Genomic DNA, 18686 nt, shown 5'->3' on the forward strand with positions numbered 1-18686 from the left:
GATTTATTTTCAGTGTTGCTTCCCTTCTTATGAATGTTTCTCAGATATTTTGGTAAAGTGGAAGAGAACAGTGTGACAGCGAATAGCTGTGGTGTGTTCTCACAGCCAGAAGTACTGGAAATGCATACTGCTTCCTCTTGTGGTGGGAACTGGTATTAAAAAAACTGCATTTTTCCACATTGGGAATGATCATCAAGTGAAGGTGTTCAACAGAAGTGTTTCACTGAACTGCCCTTGTTTGTTATCCTTTATTCTCATGTGTTGTGTTTCTGATGTTCTTGATGTTGAATCTGAGATTGCAGTAACAGGTTGCACTTCAGACTATGAAAGTGCTATTAATAAAAATTTCTTTAGCTTAAAATCTGTGAAAGCATCCATAAACCTGAAAAAGCACTTCTGGACAACTCTGGCTTATTGTCATCTGGGTTGAGAAATGTCAGCGAAGAACTGAAAAGCCCGTAATGTGAAGTGTGTGCTTGTTTTCATGTTACTATTTAACATACTGAGCATGAGTAAGACCCAGCAAGTTACAATCTTATGAGAAGATGAAAAGTAAAATACTTACAGAAACTGTTCTTGGGATATCTTGTGCAGAAATACCTGTCAGAAGCAAGTTATGTTGACAGCATCTCAAAATACAGGCTGACTTAATGGTTTTTACTTGTTGTCTTATGGTTCTGTGACTACCTAGTAACCAGCTATGCTGAAACAGCCTTCTGAAATGTCATACTGGCTTTTTTGTTTAAAGTTTAGTAGCCTTGGGCCCTTTCTGGTTTGTGCTTTGACTATGCTGTTAAAACCTCAATATCTATTGTTTGAGGTCTTCAGTGGTGTGTATGTTTTAATGGTGAAGACTCTGAAGAAAGTGTGATGTGGCTTGCCTAAACTGGCTGCAGTGGGCTTAGAGTACCTATGAGAAGGACAACCTCTAATATGAAAAATCCTAACAACTGTTCTTGAACAGAAAATGCTGTGGGGAATCTTCAGGTGACCAGGACTCCTTTCTAGCACCTCCACTCTAATGTAGGTAGTGAAACTTTTGTTCTTTGACGTGTTCTCTGTCCCAGTGCTCTGCAATATAGGAAGCTTTAGAAAAGTTGGTTAAACTTCTCCTTAGGCCACTTTCACACCCACACAATCATGTGCCCAGTGCTGGGACCACCTCGTGATCCTTACCTCAGTGGTCTGCCCTTCTGGGGGGCTTTTCAGTTCATGACTAGTGTGATCTGGCCTGTATGGACTGTTCTTAATAGTGTAAGATGAGTAGAAATAAAGAGTTTAATGTACAGCCATAAGTAATGCTACCCAAAGCAGAACTGAAAGCCATGCTGCCTTTGCATTTTCATAGATTAACTGTGCAAGGCCCTTAACCAGGTTTAGTTAATCCTGTTTTCTTGTGCAGAGGGAAGCTGCTTTTGAGTTCTTCTAACTGTCAGCTGACTTGCATGGGGCTGTTGTATAAAGCTGAACTGAAATTCACATGTTTGGGACTGTTTGTCCTGCAGTGAGATTCAGGCTGCGAAGTGGGGCTTTGCAAAGAATTTACTGGAGTAAGAAACAGCCTGTGTGTGAGATGCTGTGTGGTTAACAGCGAGCTCTGACTCGAATCCGAAGGAGGAACAGTCTTCAGCAGTGGTATACAGAAGGGATGCCCTTTACACGTGAGTCTGCTTTCTTTGGTGAAAAGGATGGTTCTTGGGGCAAGTATGAAGATCCAGAGTTGATCTCTGGTACTGCTGATTCTGTACCTGACTGACAATGAGTCTACACCTGACTGACTTTATGAACAGAACGCGGTTCTTAGTTCCTCTTTACACATTGCTGCCTGGGGCTAAGAGCAGATGACACACTGGCAGTTTCCCTAATTACTTCCTGCTAAAGCATGCACAAATTATCTCGGTGATTATTTCACTTCCAAGCAGCACCCTTCTTACCCTGGCCAGTAACTTGAAAAACTACTCTGAGATCTTGATAATCTTGTTTGCGTGTTGTGTGGAAGATGAGGTAAGGGTGTGTGTGTGTTTGGGGGGTGCTAATGGCTTGTCTTGAGATACAAAACAGTGATTGAGTGAAATGCTTTCAAACTATTTCTTAAAGATAAGAGCTTGAGTGCCAGTGTGTTTTCAGAATAGATTTAAAGAGCAGAATGTTGCCTTTCTATTCTGTCCTAAAAGGCACCTTGCCATGCCAAGTGGGATCTGCTGCTCCGTTGGTGATATTTCAGACTTGACAAAGCACCTGGCTGTTGAAAAATACTTTCTTGTTCATCTTTTAATGAACTTGCGCTTTCAATGCGAGTGGCAGTCCTTTAACATTCCAAAAAGTCATTTTGGGTGTCTGCACTGGGGTCAACTCATTTCCCAGAGGATTTTAAGGCTATGTATAAATAATGGTGTACCCAAACATGCAGAAAAGCATGTGAAGTACACTCTCCTTCCCCTTGTATGAGAATTTAAGGCCTAGTTTGGGTCTGCAGGAAGCACCGCCAGTCTTCTGAGACTGAAGTCCAAGGTACTGTAAAAATACAAATAATCAAACTCTGTGTTTGGGTAAGTGTCAGTGCTGTTTGAAAGACCAGAGCAATGTCTTATACAGGCTGGAAATGTGAGACATTCATTTTAACACTCTACTGCTGCCCAGACTTGATCTTCAGTCCTTCAGGAATTCCTGTGTGGGGTGGAGCTCAGGAGGTCACAGATGGGAGAGATTATTCAGCATAAAAAGTTTAACAGTGAAACTGGTCCTTTGCCTTGTTTTCATGAAGTGTTGTATTAGCACAAATGTGCCAGCAGTGTGGGCTGTAGCCTCGAATCTCTGGTGCTAAAAGTCTAGGGAGAGAATTTGAGAAAAATCTTTATTTTTTAATTGGCATCAGCATGAATGTATGATTCAATAAACATACACATGTAACAGCAGAAACTTTGACATTTCGCCTTCATACTCCTGAAATAAACTTTAAAATAGAAATTCTACAAGCAAGGAAAATAACCTGCCACTTTGTGTGCAATGCAAACTGTAAGGTATGGGTTTACTTCCTCATGGCTTAAAAATGCTGCTTTTAAAGAAGCAGATACTCTGCACCCTGACCAGTGCAGCAAAATGTCCTTAGTTGAATTGTAAGGCCTGCCAATTTTGTTTGTCTTTATTTATCTCATGTATGTGTAACCAATCCCTATAGAAAAAGGGAGGCTTATTTTAAAGGTAGGTAGGCCAGAAAGTGCTTAAGGATTAAGCTAGTTCATCCTTTTTAAAAAACTTTTTAAAAAAAAAATCTGTCTTAAGTTTTAAGTAGGGGGTACACTGTATTTCTCTACTCTCCCTTCAAGACCAGAGGGAAGAGTAGCCTGAAAACTACTAAGCATTGACTTTGTCTCCGTTGTATCTCTTGGAAAGTGTTCATGATCTAGTAGTGTTACTTCAAGAGCACATGAGCCATTGCCTCCTTTTCTCTTCCTTTTCACCTAAATTTGAGCGTTTAATTTTTGCTCTGTGAATACTTTTCTGATGATTCCCCTGTGAGAAGCTGATATTTTAGCACCCACAAACCAAAACAGATGAATGTGAACTGTTTCTATCCCTGTTTTGTAGAAGCTTACTGGAATTTAAAGGAAGTTGAATTTTGTTCTCTTAGCAGCAGCTACCTCTTTTTTCCTGTGCTTAAGAGATAATTAAAATAGAGTAGCTTTAATGCAATGACTTAATTCTTAGATTTCGGCAAGACTTGAGAATGAAAGGGAAAAGCTCCAGCCTTGTTTTCATTAATATTCTGAATATGAACAGTGTCCTAACCTGTGTCCTAATTTTTAAACAAACTGCAGGAGTGGTTTAGACTTTTATTTACAGAAGCCCATTGGTAGAGGGCTGCTGATGGATGGGTTTGTCAGGAGGGATATAATGCTGTTACCTGCCCTGCCCCTCTGCAGGAGGCTCTCCTACAGCTGTGGTCTCTGTCTTGGCAAGTGCTGTCTTCTCCCTGAGCTCCACCTGAGAGCGGTGGGTGGCTGGTATTGCCCTCTCTGGGGACAGTGACTGCTGGCACAGGGACAGGACAGCCAGTAACATCTTAGGCAGCAGCTGCTAAATGCAGCCCAGCTCATTTGTCACAGCCCTTGGCTGTCCCTGGTATAAACAGTACCAAGGCGCTGTTGTATTTTGGAACAAATGAGCTTTTAAGTCAAGCTTTTGAAACAAAGATTTTCTTCATACAAATGGTTTACAGATGGGAGAGATACGGGCAAGAGAACAAAATGCAACTTAGGAGAAAAAGAAAACCTGAAGTTTGTGGGAGGTACCCCGAGATACAAGATTCTTTAGGGTTTTTGACAGATGAGGGGGATACTTTAGGAAAACTTTAGGAACCTGAGGTGGTCTTTATTAAGGACACAAAGAAAACGCACTCTTTGTGCTGAAATGTTCCCACTTCTATTTATTTTGTATGTTTTCAATTAGAAAGTATTCCTGCTGCGTATCTGTATCTCCCCTTGAAAGTAAAACCAGATGTGCAATGGTTGTTTTGAACAGAAATATCTTAAGTATTTTTATTTTTTCTTCTAAAGATAAATTCATTTACAAAACAACGTAAATGGATGTGCGTTTGTAGTTGGAAGGGAGAAGTTCCTGGGTCCTCCCTTCCTTTTTATATCACTTATGCATAAGTTTTTTCCTTACTCCTCATCTCAGTTTTAATATAATAAGCGTGATATGCTGCACACCATGGTAGGATGTGAGTAGACAACACAGTCCATAAAATGTCACTGTCCACAAGGATGTTGTTTATGCCTGCTTATGGCTGTTTGATCTCGCGGGGGTGGCTACGAACAGCTGCTTGGGACAGGTTTGTGCATCTCTCAGGATTCAAAGGCTGCTTCCAGGATGGCGTTCACCAATGCTGCAGGGATGGTAATCTGCGATGAAATGCGCTGTGACCTTTGCATGTCAGGCCATTTTCAGGTGAAGTCCTTGGTGTGTCGCTTCATCTTTAGATCTCTCTATAAATCTCTTAATTCACTCAAAGTTTTGCTGTAGCTCCAATGCACGGGTGAATGGCTTTTAGCACAGTTGCCTTCTGTTTCAGTTCCGTTGAAACAAAATCATCTGAAACAAAATCATCTCTCTCCTGCAGCTCAGTAAGTCCCTGAAAGAAGAGGTGAGCTCTGGCAGCAGTGGTTGCTCTCAGTATGCTGCAGCCAGGCTCAGGAAACACAAGCTTCTATCTCCTGCATATGAACTCCATTTCACAGCAGGGTTGAGATGCTCCAGGCGGTGCATTTCAGATAATTTATTCCACATGCGTGTGCTGAATTAAGTCACTTGGCCTTTGTGCCTTAATGTCCATGGCTGTCACTTGATGCAGCTCTGGAGCTGGCCCGTCTCTCCTGACTTACTGCCCCCGTTGCAGGGAGTGCAGCGCTGGCTGTACAGCGGGACTCTGACCCTGCGCTCAGCAGCAGGACCAAGCTCAGGGGCAGAGTTCACGCATAACAGATCACTTCTCATTGAGGAGAAGGTGGTTCACATACCCGCCATCCAAATTTTTCACAGAACATCGCTGTTTTAACTTATTTTTTTATTTCCAGAAAAAAAAAATCCAGTTTGGACACTTCCGAAGCTGACAGATCCCTAAACTAACCTGTTGCCTTGAACCAAGCAAAAAAGGGATGCACTGGCCAAGGGTTTGAAATGCCTGCATCTTTCACTGGCCCTGTTGAGTTTAGTAATCCAGCTCAGACCCCTCCTCAGTGCTGGAGGACTGCAAAGGAGGCTGGAGGGGCTGTTGTTCAAGTAGGCTACTCTAGGGATTTGTCAGCTTGGGGTATGCTGCTTCTGAGCTTCTTTTCCCTGCTTGCTTCTTACTGAAGCCTGGCATTGGAAGGACACAAACATTTTGGACAGAAACATACTCAGGTTTGGGAACAGCAGGACAGAAAGGAAACAGCAAAAGTTCGGTGTAGGCAAAAGCAGAGAAGAGTTTCAAAGCCCTTGTTCAGTTGTTTTCCCCAGCCTAGGGGAGCACAAAGCAATGGAAGTTGTGCTCCCTTCCCCTTGTATTTTTTGTCAGAAAACAAAAACATCCATGGGATTGAGGGAAAGTGAGTGTGTACATCTGAACAAGGACTTGCCAAGAGATCTCAGGATATTCCTGCCCATGAAGAGCATACTTGTGTCCCTCACCTTGGGGTACAGTTACTCAGGGAGCTGTGCTTCCAGCACCACTCTTACATGACAGCTCTTGCTCCTTCTCCTCCCCTGCCCTTTACTTACTGTTTTTTCAAAGTTAATTTCAGAGGTGACACTGCCCATGATTATCCTACCTACAAGTCAAGCCCAATGAATTCTCACCCCAGCCCCTTGAGGAACAAGCACCTGTAAAGTACTGTATGGACTGGGGTTGCAAGCCTGCCTGCACTTAGTAATTACTAGAAATTCCTGTCTGTTGTGTGGGTCCTGATCTGCTCTTCCTTTCATCCTCCTGCTCCCTGCCCTTGCCTTGCTCTTTGGTAGGAAGCTGAACTTAGGCCTTCCCTGCCTGCTTCTCACTGCAGCCTCCCCGGAGCAGGGCTGGCCTAGGAGCAGTGCTCACAACACACTTGTGTCCAGCTCTGGCCCATCCCAAGCTCCAGAGCCAGTCCTGCTCCTTAGGGCCTTGCGTGTTACTTTACCTCTTGACAAATACCTGTGATTAGGATGCTTTAAAAAAATTTGTAAATGCATATGCAGGAACGGGGCTAAGGTGCTGCCCTGGACACAATCTGTTTAACATTGCATAGTTTTAGTTCAATAAAGGTCATTGTTTGTGGATTAGGTACCAAGCAAGAAACCCTGAAGCCCAAGCCTGATGCTGGAAGTTGTGGCCTGTTGTTCTCTGCAGGGCCGCAGCAGGGTGGTGCAGGGCCCCTAGCAGGCCTCCCATGTTGTCATCACTGTGAGGGTGTTTTCACTGCCAGGCTGATCCAGGCTCTTGCCTGCTCTGTACCTGGAGCTATAATTTAGTGCCCAAATTCTGTGGTGTGCCCAATCCAGGCCAGCTGGCTCAGCTGGTCTGCAGCCTACAGCTGGAGTCGTGCTTGTGGCAGACAGGAACCCTGCACCCTGCAGAGAGGACAGGGCCTAACCTATGGGGGATCCAGTGATGCCCCAAATACCCAGAGAATCCAGCTGTACACCCGCAGACCCACCAGGGCAGGTGATTCCAGCCTGCTACAGCCCTACCCTGGCGGGGGCTCCCCAAAGCCCCAGCCCCACCAGTCACTGAGCTCTGTGCCCTTCACACGGGGGAGCTGAGGGCTGGCTCTGCCTGTCCCTGCCTGTGCCAAGCCTGACTCACCTGCAGGAGCACTGACACGCTCGTGGTGCTGAGCAGGAGCACGTAGTCAGTGGCGCTGCCTCGTGCCCCAGCCGGGTGTAGCCAAGGTCCCTCCGCAGGTCAAGAGCGTGCCCTTGTTTGCCATGAGCTGCTTAAGCACTTGCCACTCACGTTGTATAAATAAGAGCTAATTTCCAGCCAGGCTGATGTTTTATTCATGGCCGTATCATCCTGCACCCAGTAAAAGATGGGTATTTTCATACTGGAAGTGCAACCCTATTTGAACCTGAGGCTGAGAACCGGGGATAGGATTTTGTATCCCCTCCCCTCGCTGTGAACTTTCACTGCAGGGAAGTAGCTGAGTTCCCTCTCCCTTGTGCTTTTTTTTTTTTTCTTTCTTTTTATGTGACTGGCTTCTTACTGCTAGTAGCAGCAGTGACAGCGCTAAGCACAGCATTTAAGCCCCACCAGTGATGCTTTGCTGAAAGGATCGCTAACCTGCTATGAAGCCATCCATGTCTTCCCCCACAAGGCATCGTTTTCTTGTGCTGAACCTGTTCCCAGTGCATGAACATAACCTGTGCATGGCCTGGGTCAAACCCTGGCTTCTTCATCTCCACCACTGTCAGGAGCTGGCCCTATCCCAGGATGGGCCTCAGGGCCCTCTCTGCGATATTCCCAGGAGCAGGAATACTGCAGGGACAAGCCCATCATTTCTACTTAAAGCCTGATTCTAAAGTGCATGAGGGCTGCAGCCCAGGCTTGCTTGACTCAATGGCCACTTATTAAATACAACTTAATTACTGGTAATAGCTTTGACTACTGCTCATACACACTGGCACTTTCCACCCTGAATGCCAGGAGAAGACAGCATTGAGGCATGCAAATAAATCTCTCCTATTGCTTTCTCCTTCCTTCCCCTTCTCTCCTAATCTATACCAGGATCCTCGTTTCACAAGCAAACCCGTAATTTCCTTTGCTAGATGCTGAAATCCTTCTCCTTTGAAGACTGCCTTGTGATCCCTGTCTTCCACCAGGGCACGGTACCAGGAGCCTTGGTTCTTCGCTGGCTGCACAATGCTGGGACAACGTGACACGGTCAGCGAGGGCAGAAACGAGCCAGCAGAGAGGCAGACCCTACAAATCAGGACGCCCGCTGCAAGGGAGATCCCAGGCTGGGATTTCACCTGACTCAGCCTGGTCGTCCCATTGCCGAGCTAACTCCAGCATCACCCAGTCCCATAAGGGAAAATAGCCCCAAAGTCTGCCTGCTCTCCAGCTTGTACGCAGCTTGCTTTCACACAGAGCATGGTCATAGAGGAGGTCTCTGGCCCACCCTCACATTCTCCAGGAGTGCTTTTCATGCATGCTTTGCTATGGGAATGCTTTCCTGGTCACCCTTACCCTGCCTGCTTTGGAGGAACACTTATTCTCCTATTGCTTTGTGTTTCCCAAGACACCTGTCCCTGCCAGGCCCTTCAGAGGTTGCAGAGCTGAGGAACGTAACCTCACAGAGATGAGAGTTCAGGAGGAAGAAGGGAGATGAATGCGAAAAAATGCATTTTTTTTATATATTTTTCTTTTTGGTTACCTCACTTTGAATGAGGTAGCAGACTCCTGGCCTAGATCCGTTTGAGCAAATAGATGTGAAGCTGCCATTAAGAGAGAATTGTTCAGAAGGAAAGAGGGGCTGAGAAAACTTAAAGAACCTGAAGTAATTTTGGAGGTGTCATTCATTAATTTTGCTATTCATTAACTTCATTAGCTTCTGCTTTGGTGCTCATCTCCTCGCCCTGAAGAACAATCAAGCGCTTAATTTTCTACTTAAATAGTGTGCCGTCTCCAGGGAAATTATGGGAATTTACTGAGAAGCGGGAGCATCGTAACACCCTTCACATCTCCCTTAGAGCAGATGGGAGTGCAGGGTGCCTTCTAGCAGGGATCAGATAATTTTCTCACTGAATTGAGCTTTTTGGGACACTACTGAGAGGCCAGACCAGCTGCTTGCAGCCCCTGGATGGGAGATGTGTGGTGTCCAGCTGGCAGGCAGTAACCCCAAACTTGCAGCCCCCCATAGGGCTGTGCTGTGGGGCAGGCAAGGCTCAGCCCACGTTACCCACTGCTGCTTGGAGTGATGGATATTGAAAGAGATTGCGTTGTCTTTATTTGGCGTAAGGATAAGATCTGTGTTTTATTAAGGAATGGTAGCACAGTACAAAAATATGATTGTATAAAATCTGTGAAAAATGATACCGTTTAAAATATTCTTTTCTCCTATCACATGTTCCTTTCCTTTTAAAAATCTCTATATTGTCAACGCTTGTAATCTTTTTCTACCAGCACTAGGAAGCCAAGAATGGTCCTCTGTGGTCCTTGGATTTGCCTTAAAAATAAAGATCTTCAGAAGTGGCAGAAGAAACAAAACAAAATAAAAATCTTCCAGAAAAGTCTGGAAGACTGTGCAAAAAGAAGTGGAAAAAAAAACCAACAGCAACAACAACAAAAATGTTTCTATTCACAGGACATGAGAACATCCTGCATTTGGTATTGTTTGATGTTTCTAAGAGCAAAGTCCCCCAGCCCTGACCAGCAAAGGCTTCTCAGGACAAGAGGGGTGTGGGCACTAGGAGACCCACTCGATGAATGGCCCTGCGTGTATTTAAAGGCAAGCTAGTGCCATGCCAGTGTCAAGGCAAAGCCTTGCAGTCTGCAGCACACCAAGTGCTTACTGGTCTGTCCTGGGCCCTTTTCAGCACCTCTAATGGATGTCTATGGGATTAGGATTGCGATCCCAGCTGGAAACCTGCTTTGGTCAGAAATTAAACTGTGAAGGACCCACCTACCTGACTAAAATAGCAAATTTATCCTACCTTATTTTTATTTTTCACAGTTAGCAAAAATAATTCCTGCTCATGAATTGATACATCTTCAGCAACATCTGGAAATAATGTTTTTTTTGGGATGAGGCTATGTTTTTCTGAATAGTCCAAGCAAATTAGGGCCTTATTTTCTTTCTACTGCCAGCCCGACCACTGACTTTATTCAGAGGTTTTGTTTCTGAGCCCGTTTTTTAAAGAAAACTAACAAGTACTGAGTTAAATTCCATCAACATGCCTAGAAGCTACCCCACAATATCAAGTCCTGTACATTTTTACTAATAAATATAATTATTGGCACTGCTGAAGCAGCCTGCTTAGGAGACAGATTATCAAAGCAAGTTCTGTTGCAATGCTGCGACTAAACAGGGAAGTACAGATGGAGAAAAATGTTTGATTTTGAAAACTTCACAGACTTTCCAGGGGCTCCTAGGACAAACTAAGGTCTTGTCTACATGGTGAAGAGATCTGGCAGAACATTTGTGGGCCAGCTATCAGCAGCATCCGACCTTTGCCAAAACCCCAGCATGTTTCATGTTGGGCTGTACGAGTGCTGCTCCCTTTCGCCATGCGGGCAAATGGAAAATGGCCCGGGTGGAAACTGGCTGCTTAATGAAGAGAAAACAGTATTATGGAGAGCATATTACATGTCTAGGGGCTGGCAGAGTTGCAGAAGCAGGCTGGTAAGTGTGCAATTCTCGTTCCCGTCCCTGAATTCCCATGGACTCCACCAGCAGCCAGAGTGCTCGTACATGAGCAAGAAATGCAAGCACCTTTCTGACAATTCCAGCCCCTGATTTGCCTTCCTTTGGCCTTACCCAGTGCCAAGAAGTGACACCGGAGCTCCAGTGAACCACCAGCTTATCTACATCTCCTGCCCCCTCTCCTAGCCAGAGCAGAGCGAGATGAGATGGGAACGTACGAGACGAACGAGGGAGGAGGTTCCTTCTCCTTGCTCTGATCTTGCCCTTGGGATGTAGGATCAAGACCTAAAAGGGTGGGAGCACAGTGCACGGGATCTGTTAACAGCCAACAGACGGCTCCTTGCAGCAGCTCCAGCTAGGCAGCAGGATGGGCACAGAGATGTGCTGGGATGAAGTCACTGTGAAGAAACCTGGAGCTGGCTGTGCCCTGAGGTCCTGGGGACACCCAGACACTGTGTGAAGCACGGCCACACTGCTGACCCCTACATGCAAGGCTTGGGCACTGAGGCAAGGACCGCTTTTGTCCAAATGACAGCAAATTGTGGTCATTGCCCTGCTGCCAGGCAGGGGCAGGTAGGGGAACTCCCCGGTTTTGCTCGTTGTCTCAGCCAAGGCCGAGCTGTTTAAAGCAATTGCACAACCCGTGGCATGCACGGCCAGCCGTCGCACATGCAGGAGGAGCTCAATAATTCAGCGAGCAAACCCCGAGCCGGCAGCAGGCTTGGGCTCCAGCCAAGGCTCAGAAAGTTGTCCTAGCATCAAATAACAGCTCTGCTCAACAGCTTGAGGTCTCCCTCCTCGGGAAAGCACAGTCTGCTAGGGGAAGGAGAAATCCCCAGCCCACGGGTTTTCTGCTGCTCCAACAGAGAAAAAAGGGGCAGGGGCTGATGTACTGGGTCATACTGGTATCGTGTGACCTTTCCCTGTCCCAGCAGTGCCAACAGAGACAGAAAGCTGGGTGGCCTTTGCCAGAACATTAGGAAATATTGCCGTTTGCCCTAGTCCACACAGTGACCATCATGATTTATTATTTTTTTTTTTTCCTTCTCATTCTTTTGTTTCTTTTTTTTTTTTTTTTTTAAATTATTTTTAAATAAAGTGTATTTAGTGCTGGTGAAAGGTGCTGAATTGGCAGCATCGGAGATGGGTGTCCCTCTGCCTGGCCCTGGTGGTTTCTCCCCTCGGCACCGACCCCGTGCTGGCACCCAGGTCTCCCAGAGCTGCCTGGACCACCGGTGGCTGAGGGGGGGCTCCCACCTCCCGTCCCAGGCTCTGAGGCTGCTGACCTGGTCCAGGCTGGAGCTGGCAGTGCCAGGGTTGGCACAGCACCGTGAGCTGCTCCAGCTGCCCTGGGGGTGCAACTCCTGCTCCCGAGGAAGGCATCGGGTCCACAGCCCAGGTCAGCGGGCCTGAGCAGGAGTTGGGGTGCTGCTCATCTCTCTGCCTTCCTGTAGTGCCTAATCCAGCCCCCACGCCAAGTGCTTCAGTGCAGACTGATTGTCTCTTCCTTCCCACTCCCTCTTACCCGCCTCGCTAAAGTGCAAACGAACGCAACTGAATCGCCCTGGGTGCTGCAGCCCGGCTCATGAGCGGGATCCCGCAGAGCCCAGACCTGAGCCAGCCTTTCAAATAAAACCCTGGCGCTAAATGGCGTGCCCTCCCCACCCCAAACGCTGGTGCCAACCTGTGCCACCATTTGGCCAAAGGGAGACGCCTTTGTTTCCTTGTCAGTGGGCACCCACCGCCCCCATCCCGCCCTCCCTCCCCTCCTTCCCCATCCCCAGCACCCTGTGCCAGCCTCCCCGGGGCTCTGCCGGGTGGCAGAGAGGGGCAAAGCTGCCTGCTCCAGCCTCCCATCCACGTTAAAGCTAAATGCAGCACCAAAATAGTTACAAAAATAGAGTTTCGGGTCCGTTGGCCCGACTTCACTATTAATACTACTGCTATGAAATGTCCGAAAATAACAGCCTCTCTCTCTGTACACACCTTCCCCCCCACCCCGTACTGAGAATATTGCCGTTCGCCCGTTCCTGTCGTGACAAGGCATGAATATGCCTGGTTTCACTATATTTTAAATATAATTTATGCTATAACTCACCCAACGCTTCTATCCCCCCGTATTGTAAACAAACATGGCAGAAAGGGGCTTGGGAAGAAAAAAAAAAAAAAAAGAAAACAAAAAGGTTATTTTAAAAAACCTTCATCATCTAGTGGTCTGAACAGTATTTCTGACTCCTGGGACTCGAATCTTTCCAAGTCGTTTAGAAGGACAGAAGGTACCTGTGACTTCTGATGAAGGCTCTGCTGTCCTTCTCGAGTTTCCCATTGGATGCTCTCTGATGGGGATGAGAGACAGAATATATTTGCTTTCCTCTATCCAAAAACCACAAAATGTTTGATCGGCAAACCCGTGACTAAAAAAAATAAATATAGAAAATAAACAACAACCCACAGCCTCTTTCTTAAGTTTCCCCGTCTATCCAGTTTTCAAAGTGCGAAACCTAGAGAAGCACAGAATGATTTTCTTGCCTTTTTTTTTTTTTTTTTCTTTTGTTAGGGCTTCTTTTCCCCCACGTGCTTAACTAGTATGGCCTTTCTATAGCAAAAGTCAGATAAAGCGTAATTGCAATCATTTCCGCACATGGAATTATGGATCATTCCAGTGACTTGAGAATCTAAGCTGTTAATAGGCTAAAAAAAGGATTTTTTTTATCTTTTTTTTTTTTGATTGTTTTCTCTTTGCATTATAATTAAGCATGAATATATATTAATATATTACACTGCTTGGATTGCAGCTGGAGCAATCCAAACCTTCCTATGCTGTAAAACTAACCCCTGCCCTTGCACTCCCCAGATCAAGAGCTTTTTTTTCTCCTCCCTGTGCCCGTTATCCTCACTTCCCATGATTAAAAGTCCCTCCCAGCCCCCCCCCCCCCCCCTTTTTTTTTTTTTTAGTAGATATTGCCACATTCTTAAATTCATGCATTGCTGCATTGCTATTGCACATATATAAAGGATTGCTCTCTCCCTCCCAACTGCTCCCCTTCCCTCACTGGTTGTGCACGTCCTCCCTGCGGACAATCTTGTAGATGATCCAGTAGAAAATGTTGAAGATGAGGAACGCCATGGGGAAACCGATGCGCGAGATCTTGTCGATCTTCTTGGCTCGCTGGATGAAGAGCTTCCGCATCTCCTCGGGGGAGCGGGACGGCGGGGGGACGGGGTTGGCCGTGTTGTTGTTGTTGGCGCCCTTGACGGAGATGCCGTCCTTGGCTTGCAGGCACGCCGGCCCCATCCCGTAGGCGGTGAAGTTGAACCTGCCTTCGCCGGCTTCATCCTCCTGAAACAGGTTGAGCATGGGACTCTACTTAAAATGAGATATAGACAGTGCACCCTTGCTATAAGGCTCTCCACTGGCAGCGCCCTGCTCTCGGGGGAGAGAATCCTCCGCTGAACCCCAGTCTTGGCACTGGTGGGCCAACCCCAACCCTCTGCTCCTGGGAGGTCAGCCTTATAGAGGGGTGCCAGCTGGGTGATGCGCAGAGGCAAAGCAGGGGATCCAGGCACCCCGTGGAGAGCAGAAGGACTCCAGCCTCCTTGGTATCTTTGACACACTCGAACGGTTTTACGGCACCGCGTTGTTTTTTTTCCAGCTGCATCCCCTGTTTTGCTTCTGGCCCTCCCTCCCCCTGCCCCTAGCAGCACCTTCTTTGCTTTGCTTGTGGGGTTCAGCTCGCCCAGAAGGAGGGGGCTCCATGGAACTCAAAGCAGTCAAAGCCACACCAGGAGGCTTCCTGCAGAGTTACATGGACGTGCGGGTGGCACGGCCTGTCCAGGAAAAGACCTCTGCAGGCAGCACGGGGCCAGCCCTCAGCTCGCCTGCCTGTGGGATATCCCCGAGCCCCTCAGCCCCTGCCCCATCATCCCTCTGCCAGGTGAGTGGCAGAAGTGTCCCTTCCGTGTGCCAATGCTCAGACACAGCTCCTTGTGCTAATTCCAATTAACGAGCAGAAAAAATCCTTTATTTGCCAATCTCAAAGCAAGTGTTGTTACTGTTTTTCTTGGCAGAGGCCTTGCAGCCCTACTCTCTTGCACACGAGGATGCAATTATGGAATCACGGGGAAATTTCCCGTGCTTATTTCTTTGCAGAGTGTCTTTTCTGGATGGCCCCCGTACCGAGCGGGTAGCTGCGTGGGATGGATGGACTGTGCTCGCTCTGGGGAGGGGAAGCAGGGGGAAGAGGTGTTATCTAAGCAAAAATAAAGAACCCAAACAAAATCAAGCTTTTTTTTTTTTTTTTTTTTTTTTTTTTTTTGATTTCGAGGCAAGCTGTCAAGCTGTATGACCTAGCAGCAGGCCTATTTGTTTCAGAAACCTGGCTAAGACAATTCGTGCAGGCCTTTAGGTAGTTCCCTCTTCTGGCTGTGCCCACTTCCCTCATTCCTCGTGTCTGAGACAATCCTTAACCACTGCTGCCTCCCAGGGGCGCTCTGCCAGAAGGTGCACTGCCTGGGGACACTGAGGCACCCCAAATTAGAACCCAGCTGCTCCTGGGGACCATTGGACCCTAAGCAAGAAACTGCAAGCTGGGAGTCAGGGTTCACAGAAACTGTTCTTTTGGCTCTCCTAGAGAGCCCTAGGGAATCAGGGAGAGCTTTCAGTCACTATCAGGAGAGCTTCCACATCACTAGCCAGGCAGGGCTGGCATCCTTGGCCTGGCTCTCCAAAAAACACTCAAACACTCAAAGAGAGAGTTGTCCAGTCAGACTTTCTGGTCTATTTCTCCTCTTTCCAGGCAGAAGGAGGTAAGAGGTGGAAAGGGCCTATCAAACCCTGGCAGCAGCTATTTAGCTATTTATTTTTTTTTTATAAATATATATTTAGCTATTAGCTTTTTTAATTATTATTTTTATTTTTTAGAGAGGTAAAAAAGAGTCTTTCCGACAAGAATGAGCTAGCATCTTGCATCTAACTCTCAGGAAAGCAAGAAACAGATGTATCTGGATTCACTTGTGTTAGCGCCAGACTGCTCATTGTGCTACCGCCAGACTGTGACACATGGTCTGGGGTGCTGAGCTGTGAAGAACAGCTCGTAGGTTTTGGTTTGGGTAGGCCTATTAATGTGAGTCTGGGATAGTCCTTGACCCAGCTTCTTCAACCAAGACGGATCACTGCAACGTATCATTTGTTTTCAGCCTCACACGTCACGTCTGAACCAGGCAGAGCTACCCAGACACATCAGGACATTGGGACGGAGCAATTAGGTTCTCTGGCAGCTGTACTAATCCATTTGTATATTTGCAGTCAGCTCCTAGCTTTCTGATGAGCCTGCAAACCTTGTTCATTTTGCTTTTTCAAGTGTTTTTGTTTATGCTTTGTTCCAATTAAAATTGCTGTGAGATTAGGCAGGGATTGTAATAACAGCCTTGTGTTCAATGGAACATCTTTGGCAAATATCTTTTAAACTCATCGGTATATTAGTGTGTTTTTTTCCTTTTTTTTTTTTTTTTCCCTCCCTGTTGTTTTATCAACACTAGTCCAGAGTTATCTGCATACAACAGCACGGCTTCAGAGAGGATGCTTAAATCTGAATAAAGGGATAAAAGCACTATGAGGCACACAGGTTGAGTGGTTTTAGCTTTGGTTCTAATAATCAGGACACGTCTTCTGAGCAAAAATAGACCCAGTTGACTACGCGATGGCAGGGTCTCACTCTGCTCTGACAAAATTAACAGGTGCTGATGGTCCCATCTGTTACTTCTTTTCCCTCACATTTGTGCAATATTCTTTATTCCATGTCCTGGATGCGCTAAGGAAAAGTCATCTCATGTTTTGCTGTCAGAGACAAATCTACAAAAAGCCAGGGAATCAGGCATGCTGAGACCCTGCCCTTTAACCAATGCTGCCTCCTGGAATGCTGCTAGTTCTCCAGGCAGGCATTGTGAACTGCTCTGTGATGGGTTAGACCCTGGGAAGGGTTTCTCATGGCTGAGACAGAGAAGTTTTGGATCGAGCGGTCTCTGTGTGGGATGGTACCAAGGGGGCTGTCTAAAACACGGGATAGACAAATATTTATAAGAAATATTTTAGGCAGGGTAGCTTCAACTTTGATGATCTCCTAGGAGCTATCCTCAGATCCTCCTCAGCTCAATTTTCAGTGTTTCTTTCTAAAAATTAAGCTGTTATTTCATGCTAGCTTGAGGGCAGTGTCAGACCTGGTGATAAAAACTGATACTGCCACCTGATTCCGCTAGTTAATTAAGGGCACTTGTTAATTGATCACAATCACCTTCATGCTTCCTTCTAGTGCATCCTTTGAGATGTGATCTCAGCTGTGGCACCTCAGCCTAAAAGCTAGTAGAGCCCAGGCTGCAGGGGGTGCAATCTATGTGACATGTGCGTGCTCAGGTTGGCATCAGTCATGGCAATGAGCATGGAGCGAGGCTAAGGCTGCGAGAGGAATTCCTTCTGAGAGGAATTTGCAGTCAGTCTGAGCAGCAGATGCTTTTGAACACAGAGATGATAGAAACAAAAGAGGTGTCACTTACCTCCGGGCTAATGTAGGCTGACTTTCAGGGGGATGCCGTTCTCTGACAGGCATCCCTCCCAGCTCCCTGCCTGCCTCCCCCCAAGCCCTCACTGTGTCTTCTGAAGAGGAGAACTCAGACCAGAACATCTCTCTGTGTGAAAATTGTTCTGATGAGAACAACCCATTTTGGCTCAAAATGCTTGGCTAGCTAACAACAACCAGCTTGCTAGACCCCTGTGGTCAGCAGACTGTTAAAAGAGACACAATTCATTGAGTTTGCCCTGCTTTTTGATGCATTACTATCTGACCGTGTACTGAGGACTTCCCTGGCCAGCTGACCATGTAGTGATGTTCTGCTGGGACAGCTTCCAGCCCTGTCCTTCACGCCTTATGTATTACCTTGTGATGCCTCCTCTTCCTTCTGAACCTGAGCAGCTCTTTGTGCTGCCGGGACACAAAGTTGACGGCAGCGTACTCTAGAAGTGCAGAGAACACAAACAGCAAGCACACGGCCATCCAGATGTCTATGGCCTTCACGTAGGACACCTAGGAGTCAGAGGGAGAGAGGGGGATGTGATGGCATGTTCATCCAAATGCCTTTTTATTTGTCATTTTTCATGTTACTTCCAGGTCTTAGTGCAATGGCAGCAGAATACCTCTTGCGTTGAGCAGGAGGATCTATGTTGTGGCTTACACATATTCTGTCCCCAGAGAGTGATTGTTTTGCCCTCAGTTAAGTTAAATTTGTTCCTTACCTTGGGCAGTGATGCTCGGGAGCCAGAGCTCTGAGTGGTCATAGTGAGCACCGTGGTGATCCCCAGGCCAACTCGAGCTGGTGCAGCATCCATGTTGATCCAGAAGGAGATCCAGGACAGGATGACTATAAGGAGGCTGGGGATGTACATCTGGATCAAATAATAGCCCATCTGCCGCTCCAGGTGGAAACGAGCTTCTATACAGGTGAATTTGCCTGAGAATGACGGAAGGTAAATGTAAAGTTACTGGTAAGGTACGGTGAGCCTCTTGGATTCAGCTGTTGTCTGGGCACTTTCCTCACACTGCCTAAAACCAGAATCTTGTGAGATGAGGACAGAAACATCATTTGACCAGTTCTGAAACACGCACATACATCAACATAGCAAAGAAAGCTCTTGGCAGTATGTCCTTTGTCAGTTAAATTTCACCTGCTCCCCTGCATCAAAGACAAAGGAAGATGGAGGGAGAAAAGGTCCAAGCCAAACTCCCTTGAACTGATGCAGATGTTATGGGGACG

The 18686-nt window shown here is 46.7% G+C and overlaps 1 protein-coding gene across 2 annotated transcripts in view; it reads right to left on the minus strand.

The window, feature by feature from the left end:
* Positions 1-13408: 13408 nt before the first annotated feature.
* The window catches only part of GLRA1 (glycine receptor alpha 1), a 36679-nt gene continuing 31401 nt past the window's right edge, over positions 13409-18686 (minus strand). Inside the window, exons 7-9 of one of the 2 annotated variants that reach the window (XM_068698394.1) lie at positions 18169-18383; positions 17813-17959; positions 13409-14223 (exon numbers count right to left, since the gene is read on the minus strand). In XM_068698394.1, the coding sequence (XP_068554495.1) occupies positions 13933-14223; positions 17813-17959; positions 18169-18383 (653 nt within the window). In that variant the 3' untranslated portion in view covers positions 13409-13932. Of the gene's footprint in view, positions 14248-17812; positions 17960-18168; positions 18384-18686 lie in introns of both variants that reach the window. The other variant, XM_068698395.1, reaches the window with a different exon arrangement.

Source organism: Anas acuta, chromosome 14 (assembly GCF_963932015.1).
Source record: "Anas acuta chromosome 14, bAnaAcu1.1, whole genome shotgun sequence".
NCBI lineage: Eukaryota > Metazoa > Chordata > Aves > Anseriformes > Anatidae > Anas > Anas acuta.